Source organism: Anastrepha ludens, chromosome 2, assembly GCF_028408465.1.
Source record: "Anastrepha ludens isolate Willacy chromosome 2, idAnaLude1.1, whole genome shotgun sequence".
NCBI classification, from domain to species: Eukaryota; Metazoa; Arthropoda; class Insecta; order Diptera; family Tephritidae; genus Anastrepha; species Anastrepha ludens.
In genome coordinates, this window is record NC_071498.1 from 16,171,126 (window position 1) to 16,190,683 (window position 19,558).

Here is a 19,558-nt window from a genome sequence, read left to right on the forward strand (position 1 = left end):
ACTGAAACAAAAGCGTTAGTAACTATTAGAACTAACTTTGCTGTACTTTATTTTACTATTTATTCATTTGCTTTCGTTAATATTAAATCATCGCATCAAAGTACTTCATAGCGGTGGCAACTCTTCTTGGTGTTATTATTTGTCAATTATTTTTGATGTTTAGCATTTTGACAGCTGCTTCGCTCGTTTATCTTTCTTTTAAAATTGTCATTCTTAGTAAAAACAACACGTGTGTACGTAATTAAAAAATCTGTTGAATTTTAATAAAATTCAGCAAAAATGCGTATAGAAACGTGTTACTTTTGCTCAAGCAAAGTTTACCCGGGGCACGGGATACAATTTGTGCGTAATGACTGCAAGGTGAGTGCACTGCGTATCGCATTTGTTTTTGTTTTGAGACGGTCACGTTTTATGAACGGTTTTTGCAGCTAAATTAGCCTATCTGCGCACATTCTTCAGCTTAACTAATTGTGGATTTTATTTGTTTAGATTTTTAGATTCTGTCGCAGCAAATGTCACAGAGCATTCAAACGGAAGAAGAACCCACGTAAGGTGCGCTGGACTAAAGCTCATCGCAAGGCAGCTGGCAAAGAGCTTGCCATCGACCCCAGCTTTGAATTCGAGAAGCGTCGCAATGTTCCAGTGAAATACAGTCGAGAGGCATGGCAGAAAACGCTGGATGCCATTAAGAAGGTTACTGAGATTAAGGAACGTCGCCAAGATAACTTTGTCATGCAGCGTTTGCGCAAGGGCCGAGAAGTGGAAATCCAGATGGATGTGAAAAACGTACAGCGCAATATTTCGCTTATACGTTCACCAGCTGCGGGTCTAAAAGAACGTCGCGCGCGAGAAGAAGCACAGGAAGCGGCACTTATGGAGGAGGACCTGCCCGAAGAAGAAATCACCTATGTGGATGCGCGCGAATTAGAAAAGAAACTGGAAGAAGGCGCAACAATGGAAGACATTGAAATGATGAAAGCTTAGATTAGGGGCAACAAGTGCTGCGGGGGTTAGCTATAAGTAACATTATCTTTGGATTTAAACCTGTATGTTTCTATTAATTTATAAAAAAAAACCTGTGACACAAATATTTAATGGCTTGAATTTGTTGCGAGGTATGATTTTATTTTCCTGCTACTCTTTACTAAGATTATTACATGCAATTGAGAAATTATTTCAATGCCCAATTGTTTTCACCCCCTAATACTGAATCATGAAATGTGCTGTCCGTCGACTCAATAAAGAAAGCGACTAGCTTTTGTAATTGGATTATAGCCATTCACCCCCACCACCATTGTATATCTCTTGGTGCTCATAGTGGTAGTCTTTATGTCTGGTACACTTTGTTTTAGTTATAAAAACGAAATTGTTGTGAATAGTGAAATTTTATAACGAACTTGAAATGCATTTCCAGCGTATGTATAAAATCACTAATTTTTTTTTTAAATAACTATTTTGCAGTTTACCAATTTGTATATATATTTTGTTTTAAGAAATATTATTTGTTGGTGCTATTATCATCGCTTTATTGGCCTTTTTGTGGTTTGTATTTGTGCCGTTGTTTGGCGATAGCACACCGAATGAGCTCAACCCCCAAGCGGACTACGTTTTCGACTACGTAGTGGGTAGGTGTAGCACATCTAAGTATAGATTAGGCCTTCAGTATGGGCAATGTGAAGAGTATTTATTGCTTTTTAGTTGGTGCTGGAACAGCTGGTTCAGTGATAGCGTCTCTGCTCTCCAAGCACAGTCCGACATCGTCGGTGCTGCTGATTGAAGCGGGCGATTCTTTTGGTTTGTTAAGCAAAATTCCTTTATTGGCTACCTTCCAGCAGAAAGGTCTCAACGATTGGGGATTTTTATCCGAGCCGCAAAGGTATTCTTCGCGTGGACTCGAAGAACAGGTAGCGTGTAAAAAAGTGCATATATATCTACATACAAATGTATGCATATACATACATACGCACATATATACACTCGTATATGATATTAAATTGATACGAATTCCGTTATTCTTGCAGCGTCAATATTTGCCGCGTGGTAAAGGTCTTGGTGGTTCTGCTCTGCTCAATTATATGTTGCATTTTGATGGAGAGCCGCGTGATTTTGAAAATTGGGCCAACCGACATAACTTAACCGATTGGCGTTGGAAGGACATTCGGCCGTTTCTTACTGCGGTGCGCACACAAACCCATTCGTTACTGGAAATACCGCCTGATTATTCGAAAGTAACAGAGGCGTTTCACAAACTTAAAAAGGAGTTTTCGAAAAAAGCTTGGCGATTTCGGCGCGCCCGCTATACCATTAAGAATGGACTCCGCTACAATGTTTACCATCAATTTTTGCAACCTGCTCTGAAACGACGCAACCTGCATACGCTCACCAATGCCTATTTGAAGCGTTTGAACCTTGAGTATATCGACGATGAAAGCAATGAGGTGCGATCTATTTTAGTAGGCGTGATGGATAAGAAAAATCACGAAGAATACGTTTTCAGTATAGATGTGCGCTGCGAGGTGATACTTTGCGCAGGCGCGTACCAATCGCCGCAAATACTACTCGCTTCTGGTATCGGCGATGGGTATCTCTTCGAGGATTTGGATGTAGCACAACAGCTCCAACTGCCATTGGTGGGCGAAAACCTACATGACCATCTTAATCTGCCACTCTTTGTCTCCATTGACAGTGTTGGCCCGACATTAAATCAGCGCTCACTGCTGAATCCTATACAAATTTTGAATTATTTGATCAATGGCTATGGTCATTTGGGAAATTTCGGTGTTTTGGGTCACATTGACTCCAGTTATGAGGATAGTTTTGGCTTGACTTTCTTCGGCGTCGGCGCAGTGGACGAACGCGCTTTAATGACGATTTCCAACTTTAAGCAGGAGTATTTCCGTGCGCTCTTTCCGCGTTATCATAACACCTCGCAAGAGGGCTTCGTGCTAATATCGACATGCTTTCAGCCAAAATCTCGTGGCACTGTCACTATTGGTGTGGCCAACACGCGTTGGAAACCGATCATCGATCCAAATTATTTGCGTGAAGCTGGCGATATCGATTGTACAATTCGGGCGATACGTGCCGCTGTTGAGGTAGTCACTTCCGAAAGCTTTGCTGCATTGCGCCCACGCATACATTGGCCGAAAATTAACGAATGCAAGAAATATGGGCCGACGGAGCAGGATTTTGTTGAAAATATGCCCGGTGATCGGTATTTGGAGTGTGTGATAAGGTAAGCCGGCTATTTAAGACGAAATAGTTTGAAAGATCTGCCAATAATTAGTCTCTTTTCACCTCGTTTTTTCAACAGACACGTGGGACTGGGCTCACATCATCCGGGCGGGACGTGTGTCATGGGCACTGCCGCGAATAATAGTGTTGTTAATTCTGAGTTCAAGTAGGTTTAATCAACTTTCATATTCAAGTATTTCTTAAGACGATTTTGTAAACAAAATTTAAATTTAGGGTGCATGGCGTCGGAAATCTGCGCATAATAGATGCGAGTGTGCTACCGACACCCATATCTGGCAATCCCAACTCGGTAATCATTGGCATGGCGATTCGTGGCGCGACGATGATTTTGCAGAGGGAAAAAATTAAAAAGAAATAAATTATTTCAGGAGCGAAGAATAATAAAAGTAAATAATAATGCGATTTAAGGGGTTATATACAGTTAGAAGGCCGAAAAAGCGAATTTTCCAGAATTTTTCCTGAGAAAACTTTTAAATTTATTGATCTAAAAATCTTATCTTTTAACTGTATTTTAAGACTTAGTATTAGTAAAAATATTTATTTGGAATGGAGCTACAGCTGATCTTCGGGAGCTCCTCTTGCGGTGACCACTATATCTCTGAACCGAATCCTCTAAAATTAAAAAACCAAACGGATTACGTTAAAGTAATGTTAAATCTAGTTATTAATCGAAGGAATAAGCAAAATAAATTTTTGACGTGATAACGCCGGCTGCACGCACCAAAAAATGCGTCGTTATCTTGCTCATGCGGCGTTACCTTTCTTGAACTGCATGTTATGTTAATGTTATGATTTTTTTGACATAATGGCTGTTTCTAAAAAAAAAAAAAACGATTTTTGATCAAAATTTCGGCCTTAAATTGTTTATAAAAAAAAAAAATATTTATAGGTAAAAAAAATCGTCGATTAATTACTAAAAAATATATTTAAGAAGCTCGTGTAAAAATTTAAACGGTTAAGACGTTTTCGAGTAATGAAACGCCTTTCGAAAATATTCACCGGAACGATACGAGGGCGGATCAATAAGTCCGTGACTTTTTGTATTTCTGACCTCTTTACTGAAAAAGAAGTACTGCTCCTGTCAACAGGCATCTGTCAGTTGACTCCCGTCAAAATTTGAACGTGCTGCGTCAGTTATATTGTGTTTTACAGCTACCTTTATCAGACTACACAGTAATTTGAGGCGAAAATGGAAAAAACTGAATTTCATGTGCTTATTAAGCCGATTCACCCTTAGAAACCCACTGTTTCGACTGTTGTTTAGTCTCTGGTGTGTGGTGATGGATCCATGTTTCGTCCACGGTTACAAAACGGCGCAAAAAATCCTCCATATTGCGATTAAACAACGCCAAACCTTCCTGTGAAGTTGCTACACGATTGCGTTTGTGGTCGACTGTGAATTACTGGGTAGTCTGATAAAGGTAGCTGTAAAACACAAACTGCGTCAGAAGTTCAAATTTTGACAGGAGTCAACTGACAGATGCCTGTTGACAGGAGCAGTATTTCTTTTTCAGTAAAGAGGTCAGAAATACAAAAAGTCACGGACTTATTGATTCGCCCTCGTATTAAATTTTCTGTGTGTATTCTTAAATATATTTGCATTAAGAAAAAAAAAGAAAAAAATCGGTTTTTTGAAAATTCTAACTGTTATAACCCCTTAATCAATGATGTTTAAAAGATTAAAGCTAAATATTATATAAATAAATGTGTAACATAGGTTCCTTTCACAGTGTATGCATGTATGTGCATAAAAAATATGTATAAGAGTTAAGGAGCTTCTATTGAACAGAAGCATGTTCATATGTACATACATAGTTAAATGCATAAAGTTGTTGTAATTTCAAATATTTGCTATTAATAAATATTGAAATTGTGTAATAATTATAAAATAATTGTGAAACACATGCTTTTATTTATGTTAATTTACAGGATCCGGCACTCGAAGTGTAACCGATTAAAAAGGTCATCAACTAATTTGGAAAATTACTTTTATCCAATTCAAAGTAAAAAATGTGTGCAAATAATACAAAATTAAGAATCAATTTGCTTTTGCTCGATATGTCCACCTTTTGCCTTGACTACGGCTTTGAAATGGTCCAGAAAGGAATCAACGAATCGCAAGCTGCCCGAATGTGACTTTTGACCCACTCGCGGACAATGGCTTTTTTCAGCGCCTCGAGCCTGGCGAATCTCTTAGTTCGGACATTGCTCTCCAAAATGGTCCAAAGAGAATAATCCATCGGATTCGCATCTGGTGAATTTGAGAGCTTTTGTGTGGACGTTATAAAGTTCGGAACGTTGTGTTTTTGGCGTTCTTGCTCCACTCGAGCTTTGTGAGACAGTGCCGAGTTCTGTTGAAACGTCCATGGTCTGCCACCAAAAATGTTTGGCTGCCCACAGCCTCAAAGCAACCTGCAGAATACTTTCCCGATAATATTTCGCATTTACCTTGACGCCAGGCTGGATGAAAACGATTGGAGAGCGCCCATCTGCGGTTACAGTGGCCCAAACCATTACCTGTGCTGCCGGCAGGTGCTGCCTCCTGGTGGCCAATCGATATCTTAAATTACACTGTGGAACAAATTCAGGTTAGCAAAAATTAGGTCCATTCTGAGAGTGGCGAGTGAAAATAGAGGCGAAATTAAAAAAAAATTCGAACTAACATAAAAAAACGGCGCGATCCGGGTCTTCTAATTTCGCCTCTATTTTCACCCGCCACTCTCAGAATGGACCTAATTTTTGCTAACCTGAATTTGTTCCACAGTGTTATCGTATGAACGGTCGATCAAATAAACCCTATCGTTTTGGCAGTTTACGAATGGCCCAATTTGAGGAATTTTCTCGTCAGAAAACACAATGTTCGGAAATTGAACGCTCTCGGCCAAGCGAAGCAACTCCTTCGCTCTCTCAAGTCTGACTTGTTGCTGCTTTGGCGTGAGATCATTCGCCTTCTGGATCTTGTAAGGCTTGACTTTGAGATCATTTTTCAGTACGTGGCGGATGCTATGGTCAGATATTTCCAGTTCTTTCGCCATTTGATTGGACCCTTCGTCGGGGATTTCGCTCAAGTCGCTTCTTCACTTTTTGAACTATTTCACGTTACGTTGCAGTCTTTTGATGACCACCTCCATGACGTTTCGCGATGCTACCTGTACAATTAATGCACATTAACGTTCTCTGCAATGCATAAGAACAAAAGCAAAGAGAACGGAACTTTTTTTGCGAGTTCGTCGTATGCATTGAATTTAAGAATTTGAACCTGATTAAAGATTTTGAAATTTTCATTAAAATTTGGTAATTTTTTTCTAATTTTTGAATAAAGTTTGTAAGTTCGATTTATATAGTTTTTTGGTAGTAAGTGAGATTTGCTTAAAAAAAATAAATAATGACGACTGCAGGAAAATTGAGCAATCCTATGGTAGATGGCTCCAAATGATGGCTCAGAGTACAATTATTACTTCTTAGGTTAATTCGGCTTGGTAAAAAGTGTGTAACCGCATATTATTACGATTAGAAACAGGCTTCAGAAAGTTCAACGTATGGCGCTTATAAGTATCAGCGGCATTCTTAGAACCACGCCTTCTGATGCTTTGAGTACAGGTAACCCTCCTACAATGCAGTCAATAGGTTCCTGAAGAAGTCTGCATTGTAGGAGACTTTTACTTCATACAAAAATCAGGGTTAGGTTCCTATTGAAAAAAATAGTTTTTAAAAGATTTATTTAAGATATTTTTCCATTTACTCAATTCACCATAACAACATAAATTAATACTAATTTATTTATTTAAACAACAAAAAAAAAAATCTAAAAAAAAATAAAACCGGAATTTCAAATCTAGTTAACAATGATAACTAATCTTCTTCCTCGGGATCACTTATTACAATTTGACTGTATTTGAAACGTTTTTTCGAAGTCGTCGTAATTCAAAGTCAGAGCTTGATCCGCTATCAGGTTGATCCTATTTAGCGATTACTGGTTTTAAAAAATCTTTTATTGAAGTCTGTTTCCCTCATTTCATAAATCTTTATAGATTCCTAGTAGGCAGATAAATTGTTTTCCAACTCCTTCCCCAGATTTAAAATTTTCTTCACCCTTTTTAGTAACAAGTTTTTATTTTCTACATCGGGCTATCTTCAATAGATAATGCTTCATTTGTCATTGCCACTAAATCTGCTTCATATATTTCGTCATCCGTAACTAATTCTCGAATATCATCCATAGTAATTTCGTAAAATTCATCGCCTCTTATTACGTTCGCCAGTATTGCTACGTTTCTATATTCGTCCTCTACTGGATTAGCAACAGTTTCCTGAACTGCTACCCCCGGCAATAGTGCTTTCCAGCAAGCTCTCAGTGTTAATTATAAAATGAGAACTGTGTCCAGATTTCCTTGACCGTTGATAATTCCTAAACTGGCAGTCATCCATGCTTTTTTGTTCGCTCTCTAATACACTGGAAGGTTGTTTTTATTGGATCCTTTCATGGATCGTGGATTTAATGTGGTTAATAAACATTGGCGTGGTCATGAAATCACCAGATCCATTACTACATTATTCGGTCCATGGAAATCTTAAAGCCAGGTGCTGTTTTTTCGTTTTTCGTAATAAAAGTTCTTAACAGCATTTTTTCCCACCAGAAACCCGTCTCATCAGCGTTAAATATGTGATCTGGTAAATAATCATGTTCTTTAACAATTTTTGCGAACTCTTCTGGGTATTTAACCGCTGCATCAGCATCTACGGATGTTCTTTCAAATTGTGTAATGCATGTCGGTTATCAAACCATCCTTTGCTAGCCACAAATTGATGGTTGTCTTCATCGGTTGATGGTTCTCCTGTTTCCTTTAAATAATTGATTATTTTCCAAGGGTAATTGCTTTTTCGTCATGTCTTCTATCCACACCGTTAGCGTTTGTTTCATTATCTTTGCTCTTGGACGAGAAGTGATTTTTGCGAGTACCAATGATTCAGGTGACATCGAACATTTTATTTTCTCTTCGTTTTGTTTTATTGTTCCTATTGTTGATTCATTTAATTTAAAATGTCTAGCAATATCAGCTACCATTTCCTTTTCGAAGTCTATCCAAAATTTTGGTTTCCATTGAGATAAATTTTCGTTTTGGCATTTTTGGGGCCTAAATTACAATTTAATTGATTTAAGCTATAAAAAAATTAAAATATTACTGATTATGAAATGTATCCGCGTTAATTTTCACGAAATTAACTTGTGAGACAAAAAAACACAAGCATATAAATCCTCTACCATTAAAATATACTTTTATGAAAACTTTTTAACAAAATTGTTTTACAAATGTTTTAAAATTTGGTGATGTAATTCTCATGGCTTCTTTACTGTGAATGACGAGACAAACATAAAAATCCAAAAAATCTTTCAAAATTTAATTTTCGGGAAATCCCCTTTTTATAAATAAAAATGCGCGTGTAAATGTTAGAAAAAAATTGCGTTGTAACTTTGCCGTTAATTTGAAAATCGCGTTGTAGGAGTACCGCGTTAAAGGAAATTTTCCGCATTTTGCGAACCGCGTTGTTGTGAAAACGCACTATAGAAGTCCCGCGTTATAGGAGGGTTACCTGTACCCTTTTATTCTTGTCTCCCCTAGAAATGTTTGGTAAACAGAATGCAGGTAACACTGCTGCTCGGCTTGCCGCTAATCAATGGCGTCATTTAGTTGTTGGCTACCGGCCATATACTCGGTCTGAGTCCAACAAATTCTGTTGACTATTGTTTGAATGAACTATACTTTAATAGGTTATTTCGAAATAGAATTCTAGCTAGACGTGAGTATAAGACAATACAAGGTGAAGTCCAAAATAAACAAGACTGGCGTCATAAAAATGTTTTGATGGACCAGTGAAAGCTTGGTGACATTCGGTTCAGTGGAAGCGAAGTTATTGCGTTTAAAGTGTCAGTATGTTTGTGTCATCGATACAAAAATGAGTTTCGAACAAAGAGCTAATATCAAATTTTGTTTTAGAATCGGTAAAAGTTCACCGAAACATTTTAATTGATGAAAAAAGTTTATGGCGATGATTGTCTATCTCGTGCAAGAGTTCATGTTTAGTTTACACGTTTCAGAGATGGTTTTGATGACATAAATGTTGAAAATGAAATGAAAACTCCAGCGAAATTGTTCCTAAATTTATCAAAAATGAACCGAAATCATCGTTAAAATTCATAGAATCGAAATTGAATATCTCCAAGACATCGATTTATCGAATTTTAATTGATGTTTCGGGCTTACGAAAAGTCTTTGCTCGTTTCATTCCGCACGAAGTTAACTGAGGACCAAAAAGTGCTCAGAATTCAACATTCGAAAGACCTCAATAAAGAGGCGAGAAAAGACGAGAACTTCCTTTACAACATTGCAACTGGTGACGAAACGAGGTGTTTCCAACATGAACCTGGAACTAAGCGTCAAAGCGCCGAAAAGAATGCCCTAGACGAGCCACCACCCAAAAATTGGCGTTTGGAGAAGTCCAAAATCAAGTCGATGCACATTTGTTTTTACGATTCCAAGGGAATTGTCCACAAGGAGTTTGTGCCAATGAGCCAAACCGCAATTTTCTATCTTGGCGTTTTTAAGCGTTTGTTGTATCGCATTCATCCAATTCGCCAGCTTCCTCCTTCGCGCTATTCAGGGAAGGAGGAAGCTGGCACTTATTGAATTATTATGCACCATCTCATCAATTCACTCTTGTGACTGATTTTTTGACTAGAAATCGCATTTTAGCCATCATATGGCTCGTCTGATATGGCTCCCTGTGACTTCTACCTATTCGGATAATTTCATTTGACCATGAAAGGAAAACGTTTTGCTCCGTAGAGGCCATCCGAAAGGCTTGTACTGACATCCTGAAGGACATTCCGATCAATGACCTGAAATACTCTTTTGAAAAGCTTTTAGATCGCGCAAAATAGTGCATCGAGGCCAGAGGGGAGTATTTTGAATAATTAAACTCGAGGTTATCAGAAGAAGGTCCTGTCGTTTCTATTTTAGCTCAGTGTTGTTTATTTTGGACTTCACCTTGTATACCGTGTTAAGCCAAATGTTGGATTTTTGGTGGAAACGCCACCTGTTCTAACTTCAACTTTACTGCACTACCCTTGTAATCAAATTTAATTGTTATTGAGAATTGAAGCGATCTGTTCATATACATACATATACGGGATTCAATAACTTTTTATTCACACATAATTACTTATATGTATGTGTATGTATGTATATGCATTGCATTTATAATTGAAAAATTCCTTGCGCATGAGTGATTGGGAAATACCGCTAGAATCGCTTCTAAATCACACAAATACTTTTGCATAAAGAGAGGGAGAGGCAAACACTTTCCCATTTTACCCGCTTAGTTATGCCCATTTGAATGTTTACGCAGTGCCATGTGCAACTCTGTATGTATTGACATATTTTTTGTATTTCAATTGAGAGCGCAAAACTTTTTCACCGCAATGCACACAATTTTCACGTTCATTATCAATGACGTCCATTGCACTTCGCACAGTGTTTGTGGACACTGGCGTGGTCAAGAAACGCTCGACGTCGACGAGACCCTACGACGCTCAAGTATAATTAAATAAATTAACGTGTGCACGCGACACACACACACATACATGCATATATAATTGCAAATAAATGAATTTTTTTGATAAAATAATTACGAAGACGTACAAAAACAAATCAGTATAGCTTTTTTATTTATTAGAATACATACATACCTACATACGTACATATGTACCTGAGGTTTTTATACTTTCCGACCACTTTCCGAAGGTGGCGCCTTTTAGCTACATACATATGTGCATGCGCGTGTATATATGCACTACTTATGTATGCATGAATCCCTGAGTATATTAAACATTGCAGCCAAAATGCATTACTGACTGAGGATATGTGGCTGTGTACCTTCTGCGGGTATGTGCAAACCTCCTTCCACTTGAATCTGGGTGGGGGTGGTTATCTTTGGTTGCTTGCATGGCATTCATTCAGTTCAGTTGCTGATCGTCGCGAAGCAGTCGTTGCCTTTCAACTCGTGGTGTGCACGGACTTATAAGCACAAAATAAAGTTACACGTACATATTTATGTGCCGCGAGTAGAATGCAATTTAATCGGCTTCGAAATATTGAAATTTGAAAGCAAACTATATTGGGATTGAAATGGAAAACTAATAATTCAAAACAAGAAAATAAAAAACTACAATAATAATAATAAATAAATAAAGTTACAAAAACAATGCGCGAAATTTTTTTTGGTCTTGTCAAATCAAAATTTGTTTTAATTGATTTCGAATCATTACAATTTGAATGCAAACAATTTTGCGATTGAAATGGAAAATTAATATCTCGAAAAGAGAAACAAAAATAAAAATAATAAATAAATAAAATCACAAAAGCAACGCGCGACATTTTTTTTTAGTCTTGTTGAACCAAAATTTGTTTTATATCACGAAAACATATAAAGTTCAGAAACAAGTAATAAAAGGTTAAAAATAATAATATTAATCCGCTTGCGTTCTGAAAATCTCAAATTTGAACGACCACTACTTTTGCTGTCTGTGCAAATATATTTGTGTAGGTAACTAAGTAGAAATGCACATAAATTTACTTTATTAAACCAATGCAGGAAAGAGGAGATTAAGTTTTCTGCAATCATCTTTGTCTACCGCATTTCATTCACCTTCAAGTGGAAGGATCAAATTCAAGTGCACCGAAAACTTTGCTCAATTTATTCAAGGAATATTTTATTACTTATGCAAATCTCCACAAATTAATATCAATCAGCAAATCAACGTTGCACCCATCCATCATAGCAACAACATCCATTACATGCGCCACTTACATCATTACACGTGAATAGAAACGTACGTGAAGGCACGAAGACGGAAAATTTTATTTTCAATTCATTGTGCAGATGGACAAAACGATTTTGTTTTATTTGAATTTATGTAGCGGAAGGTGCATTCAAATATTTACAGTGCATGAAGGTTATATCTGCAGCAAAACCTAAATTTTTTGATTTAGAGCGAATGAAGGGCCATTTGACAGCCGCAAAGCATTTAGTGCGCGCATAGTTTTAAACTAATTTTAAACGCGACCAAAAACGAACGTATAAACGAACTATGGGCTCTTTCAAAATACGCGCCGAGATGTTGTACCAAAAAAAAAGAAAATGGAAAAATTTAGATTCTTTCAGGTTTCATCATTTGAATGCTCACCATGAGCACGTCATCTGCAGGTAAAATCCGCCAAACAGATTTATGAATGCCTAATTGTTGAGAACCTCGAGATATCTATGCTGAAGGTAGTTCAGCAACACTTACCGCTACATCAGCAATCTTCTCGACAGAACGTCCTGTTTTTGGTCTGCCAGTCTTCTTTCTATCCTCGACAGCACCATTTTCTTGACATTTTCCCAGCAACTTTTGAATTGTCGACACTTTTGTGCGCTCATGTTGTTCTTTTGCGATATGTTGTTCTCAAAGATCGACAATCTTCATAATAAGTTCCAGTAATTCTAACGCGTTATTCTTTTGTCTAAAAGTGTCCATCTGTCTGCTTGAAAAATGTCAAAGCTGACATAAAAAGTTACCATCTACGAATTATTAACTACTGATCTAGGCGCCACTTTTGAAAGACCCTTTATTAGTGCAGGATTGTTTAAGTGTGATGGTATTACAGACTCTTAAAACTGCTTTTACTAACTAGTTAGGTTAGGTTAGCCAGGTTGCTTGTCCAAGGCAAGACACTCGGTGGCCCTAAGACCCGTTGTGATACCTGTATTTGATTTTCATCCTCTAACTAAGTTGCGTAAACCACTTAGATCTTTTTAAGAAGTAACTAGTCTCTCCAGTTAGACAATTTGTAAATTTCCCAAATTTGGGAATTTAAAACTGGTATCCCCGCAAAACTAATACGGCAATGCAAGATGATGTTGCTCAATATCGGCAGCGCCGTCAGAATTGAGCCGTTTGATACCAAACGTGGTTCAGACAGGGTGACTCGCTGTCGTATGACTTCTTTAACCTGATGTTGGGAGGATCGCACGAGCCGCAGAACTTAATCGCTCAGACACAATATTTTATAAGAGCGTACAATTGTTGGTGTAGCCGATGATATTGACATCATCGGCCTTAACAACCGCGCTGTTAGTTCTGCCTTCTCCAAACTGGATAAGGGGGCAAAGCGAATGGGTCTGGTGGTGAACGAGGACAAAACGAAGTACCTCCTGTCATCAAACAATCGGCGCTCTCGCGTATCGGCACCTACGTCATTGTTGACAGTTATAATTTCGAGGTTGTAAAAAACTTCGTTTATTTAGCAAACCAGCATTTAAACCGATAACATTGTCAGCCTTGAAATCCAACGCAGAATCTCTCTTGCCAACAAGTGCTACTTTGGGCTAAGTAGGCAACTAAGCAGTAAAGTCCTCTCTCGACGAACAAAACTAACACTCTACAAGACTCTCATCATGCCCGTCCTAAAGTATGGCGCAGAAGCGTGAACGATGACAACATCCGATGAAGCGACGCTTGGAGTGTTTGAGAGAAAGATTCTGCGCAAGATTTTTGGACCTTTGCACGCTAGCAGCGGCGAATATCACAGGCGATGGAACGATGAGCTGCATGAGCTTTACGACGACATAGATATAGCGCAGCGAACCGGTTCTGAAAGTTTTCGATGCGGTACCAGCTGGTGGTAGCAGAGGAAAAGGAAGGTCTCCTCTGCTTTGTAAAGATCAGGTGGAGAAGGACTTGGCTTCACTTGGTGTGTCCAACAGGTGCCGATTAGTACCAGAAAGCAACGACTGGTAAGCGGTTATCGCGCCAATTAAGAAGAAGAATAAAAATAAGAATTGGCGCGTACACTCTTGTTGGGTGTTAGGCCTCCTCCTATTTGTGGTGTGCGTCTTGATGTTGTTCGGCAAATGGAGGGACCTAAAATTTCAAGCCGACTCCGAAGGGCAGATATTTTTTATGAGGAGCTTTTTCATGACAGGTATGCCATTGCCTGTCGAGGGGTGGTCGCTATTAGAAAAAACTTCATTCTTCATTGTGGTGTTTCACCGAGATTTGAACATACGAAGTTGCAGAGCATTCACATGGGAGATGTTCTACCGACTAAATTTCTTTTTCATCTCCACAACTCCCGCAGAAGTCATTGTGAGGTGCACGCATTCTACTCCCAAGGGTGCTAATAGGGCAGCGGCTCGTTATAACACAAGTGAAAACGCTGGTAGTTGAGCTGTTGAATCCAAGCAGACATTTTGTCCTTTTAAGAATTAGTTTTAGCCAGAGTATTTTTTAGACCCTGCAGTTAGAAGTAAGAGACTATTTTCTATTCTATATCCGCGATTACACTCAAGTCAGTCCCAGTGTATAGTTCGTTTAAAAGAATACTTATGTTCTCTACCACTCGCTGAAGGTCAAGCCTAGAGTCTTTTCTGGCACACTCATCCGTTCTTTCATTTCCCTCCACCCCAGAGTTGCCGGGGAACCAAAAAAGTGTGGTGTTTTGAGTTGAATTGGCGAGAGCGACCTCCTGTATTCTTTAACATATCTTGAATAAATGTACGCTGAGGCCAGTGCCATGATCGCCGTTTGAGTATCAACAAAAATGGTAAGTCCTTTAGTCCTAGCGTTTGACGGCTTAGTCAATAGCGTGGACCTTAGCTTGGAAGACGCTACAGCGGTTCGGGAGTGTAAAGGATCACTTCCGATCCAGTTCCATTTTTGTCCATTTTTGAGCCGTTAGTATGGTAACCTTTATTATCTGATATGACTCTGGTCTGCCCATCCTTTCTGTCGGGTGCTCGTATTTTATAGTTTTTGTTCAGATCCATTTTGGGTGCCAGATAGTCAGTTTTGGATGTGTCTTGCAAGTGTTGCACAGATAGTAGAACTGATGCATAGGGATATCTTCCCATGCACTAAAGCGTTGGCTTGATTTCAGTTAGGCTATATAAAAAATCATAGACTCTGCAATGTTCCCAAGTTTGTTAAGAGAAAGTTGAAGAGGAAGTATTATCGTTCCTTCCAGTGAACGATCGCCATGCGAGCGAAAATTCGAATCGAAGCGAAATTCTTGAATATCTTTTTAAATTGCGTCGACGTCCAGAAGGAAAAGAAGGGCGACACGTCTAAAAATCATTTCTTTGAACACTTACGAGTGCTGGTCACAACGCGGTGTGAAAATTGTGGTTTGCAGTCGCTGGTTTGCAATCGATGCTACGAAAACACGAAGGGCAATTGCCAATTTTTTTAATATAGCAGCTTTATGAAGTTACTTTATGTTCTTTAATTCTTAAACTTTAGCGAACGATTTCCGATTGGGTATAACCACTATGATGTGTACTTTATTTGGCGCCTCCTACTTAAAATGGGAAACATTTTAAATTAGCTTTGCTTCGGATCCGCAAACGTTGAGATATACATTCTAACATCTGTTATATACTCAAATTCTCTCTCGGGTATTTCAAATTAGATTCTATACCCAACGAGTTTAGCACACCGCCAATTATTAGGTTGGAATCACTGATTAAATTAGTAATGGTCTAGACGCCCGCGTGCGGCTCACAACCAAAATGCACATATCTGAGAGGGTGCCTGACATTTGGCGGTTTAATACAAAAGCTCTCGGTCGCATAAATGGATAATTGGTGAGCTCATCTGATGTTAATCCGCATTGTCGGCTCTTGGAATTGAGCATTTTTTAGTTTGTAAATTAGAAATATGGGTTTCCAACCTGAAATCAAATATCAAATAAATTCGTTAAAAAAATAAGTGGTACATTTTTTTACATATGTATATCTATTTTTTTCATTTATTATATATAACTGATATATAATTGGAAATAAAAGTGTCATACGAGTATCAATCAAGTGGTTCTCAGCTTCTTATGATTGCCAAGAGGCACATCAGTTTTTTAGTGTTCAAAACTTAATCGTTCAAAATAGGAAATATTTTTCATATATAACAGCAAAGATTTGTTATGCAACATTTTTCAAACAAAATACCCATCTTAATTTTAATGTAAATTAAATCAAAAATCAAAAGTTTTAATGTAACAACATCCGATTTTTACTATTAACTTTTGTTTGAGAATCGACAAATCGGAGTATTTCATTCAACGGATCCCGCTACAACTCTATTTACTTTGTACCTTGAAGAAATGTCGCTTTAAAAAAGTGTTCATTAAATTTAGGAGTGAAATTTCGTTTCAAAAATGTTTTCATTAAATTTAGGGTGCTTAAAATCTACAAAAGGAATTCGCAATATATTTAACCTAGTAAGAATTTTCAAAAAATAAGTTGCTGCATTTTGCGAGGGGCTCCGAACTCACAATGCGAAAGGCAAAGCGAAATCTTTCAACTCGTTTTTTGCGAAAGCATAATATGTTTCTGTGAAGGCCGTACTACAAGAAACATTCCATTCAATTCATAATATACATCTTATTGAAAGCATTAGCATCAACTTGTTGATCCAAAGATTCTTTTTTAAGACTCTCAGGTTTTCTTAAAACAACCAAAAAATATATATTTTCCTAAACTACAATTTTTTTTGATTTATTTTATTTATTTATATTAAGTAGAATAAACAAATATAAAACGTAATATAAAAGAGGGGAGTACAAGCATGAAAAGCTATCGACTCGTTTTCTTAAATAAGGGCATATGAGAAAAAAGAAACCGTAGATATCTTACAACTAAATACAGGTAATTTTGATTATAGAAATAAATGTGCGAAGTACATATTTCAAATTTATAAAATCTTACTTACAAAATGAAATTAAAATTTGTTATTGTATATTAGCAGCGAATACAGATTTTAGTATATTTTAAGGATTTATAGAACCAAACTGATATTTCCTTGAACTCTATAAAAATTGACATTCGTTGATGGCGTGTTCTGCTGCTGGGAATGGGAGCAGAATGGGCGAAAGGCAATAGAATTTTCGGTTAGTAGGTGTTGATGATGAACATTATGAAATTGCTGATAACCATATTCAGAGCAACATTACGACTAAATTACGTCCCCCTAGGGTGGAGGGAAGTCAGGGTGGTTTTAATACCAAAGGCTGGTAGGAGCTTGCATACGAAACCGAAAAACTTCAGACCTATTAGCCTTTCCTCATTTCCATTAAAGACGTTAGAGCGATTAATAGACGCCTTTATAAGGGAAAACTTGACACCGTCGCTGCTCGCGAGATTACAGCATGCATACTCTAAAGGTAGATCCACAGAGACAGCATTAAATTCTCTAGTTTCAGAGATAGAGAAATCAATAGAGAATAAATAGTATTCTCGGGTGGCCTTCCTAGACATAGAAGGCACTTTCAACAACATCCTACCGGAGGCCATAACTAGCGCGATGACTGATTTGGGTGTCGCCGATGGCCTTGTGGAATTTACGGAACAGTTGCTACTAGGCAGGTTCGTAATTTCGACGTTGTTCCCCTCGACGATACGCAGATCCGTCAAGAGGGGCACCCCTCAGGGCGGTGTACTTTCTCCTCTGCTGTGGATTCTGGCAATGAACCAATTGTTGAAGAATCTAGAGGAAAGGAGGATACACGTAGTGGCCTACGCAGACGATGTTGCTATATTAATAAGAGGGAAATTCCCAGATACCCTCGGCAACATAATGCATTTGAACGATTTAAGCCGTTGGGCTGCATCGAGTGGTCTTGGGGTAAATCCCAACAAAACAGAACTAATCATGTTCACCAGGAAATACAGGATACCTGTTCTAAACCCCCCTACCCTTGAGGGAATCACACTGTTAATTGGGGAAGAGGCGAGGTACCTAGGACTAGTATTAGTATTAATGATAACTTCATTCCAGGGTGGTTCAACGAGGACAACAGCAGGCCTAGGTGTGTCAACCGACAACCACTATACCTACCTACCTATGAAGGTTACCGCAAAGGGGAGATGAATTTAACTACGTCCAAGCAAAGTTTTTGTTTTTAAAGTTTGTAAAGTGATTTTAATATATTATAATTTTAGTAGCTCTGTATAGTTAGCTCTTTAAAATAATACCAATTTAATTTAATTAATAGTAATTTTCTCATCTCTGACCACTCTCAACCCCTCATCTTTTCGATAAGCTCGTCTAGTTATCACAAGCGACGTTTTTTTTTGTATTGATAATCGACTTTTAATCATTCTTTGCCATTTAAATAAAGGGTGAGCAGATTGGAGGTACTTTTTCCAATAGAGTTTTTTTGACAGATCACTAGTGACTACTGTCTGAATACATAATTTTTTCAAGTATTCATTGACATTTCTTCACGGAAAGAAGTAGGCCTCAAAAACGTTTACAAATCGTGCAATTACATTACGAAAATCGACGTTTGGTGCGCTATATGGCCTATGGGCTGGAGGAATCATCGGCCCATATTTCTTCAAAGGCGAGGCTTGCGCCAATGTAACAGTGAATGGAGAACGCTGTCGCCTCATGATAAATAACTTTTTGATGTTGGAAATTGAAACCTGTGATCTTCGGTACTTGTTATACTCGTACATCCCGTGAAACAATGGATTTACTGCGTCGTCGTTTCGCTGAGCAATTTATCTCTCGCCTTGGAGCCGTGGATTAGCCACCAAGATCGTATGTTATTACACCTTTGGACTTCGGTTGAGGCACTGGAAGCCAATATTACTAAAATTATTCACGAGATACCGAGCGAAGTCTTCCAGAACGTCATTCACAATAGGTGTTTACGGATGGCCGAATTACAGAGCAGTTGCGGCCGATATCAAAATTGATCAACCTTTATTTTCTGAAGTTTGTTTTGTAATATATAACCTACGGAAAAACTATTGTACCGCAACATTTTGGCTAGTTTTGAAAATTTTTCGTTTGTCTTTGTAATTTTCACAAATTTTATCAAAATTTCTAATTTTTAATGAGAATAAAAAAATTGGGTTCTCATTTTTATAGCCTGGTAAATTGTAGTATGATAAAGTTCAGTTTAAATTAGCTTGAAATTCTCGTTAATTTTTGATAGTTTTTTTCGTTGAGCATGATGGGCGTTTTCTCCATATAATAAAAAAAAACCGTGTATTCGTTATATGGAGAAACCTTGCGGAAAACGCGCCCTAATCTCGTTGCAAAAGACATTGCGCCAAAGGGAAGGTTACAGCAAACCGTTATAGTCCCATTATAAGAAGCTTCTAAATAGCGATATGTTCGCTCTATAATTTGAAAAAAAAATATTACGGAAATCAGCAACTATTTTGGGTACACCTTTCTTTTTAATTTGTTTTAGACTTC

The 19,558-nt window shown here is 37.9% G+C and overlaps 2 protein-coding genes across 2 annotated transcripts; both read left to right on the forward strand.

Moving 5' to 3' along the window:
- Positions 1–173: 173 nt before the first annotated feature.
- On the forward strand, positions 174–1,090 carry LOC128863538 (probable ribosome biogenesis protein RLP24). The gene is made up of 2 exons (XM_054102750.1): positions 174–360; positions 490–1,090. Exons 1-2 carry the CDS (start codon positions 280–282, stop codon positions 982–984), a joined length of 576 nt encoding a protein of 191 aa, XP_053958725.1. The 5' UTR covers positions 174–279; the 3' UTR covers positions 985–1,090.
- A 250-nt stretch (positions 1,091–1,340) lies between these two features.
- LOC128863531 (neither inactivation nor afterpotential protein G) lies at positions 1,341–5,074 on the forward strand. Its single transcript, XM_054102740.1, has 6 exons — positions 1,341–1,415; positions 1,494–1,625; positions 1,699–1,904; positions 2,022–3,235; positions 3,314–3,400; positions 3,469–5,074. The coding sequence occupies exons 1-6, from the start codon at positions 1,403–1,405 to the stop codon at positions 3,611–3,613; spliced, it is 1,797 nt and encodes a 598-aa protein (XP_053958715.1). The 5' UTR covers positions 1,341–1,402; the 3' UTR covers positions 3,614–5,074.
- The last annotated feature ends 14,484 nt before the right edge of the window (positions 5,075–19,558 follow it).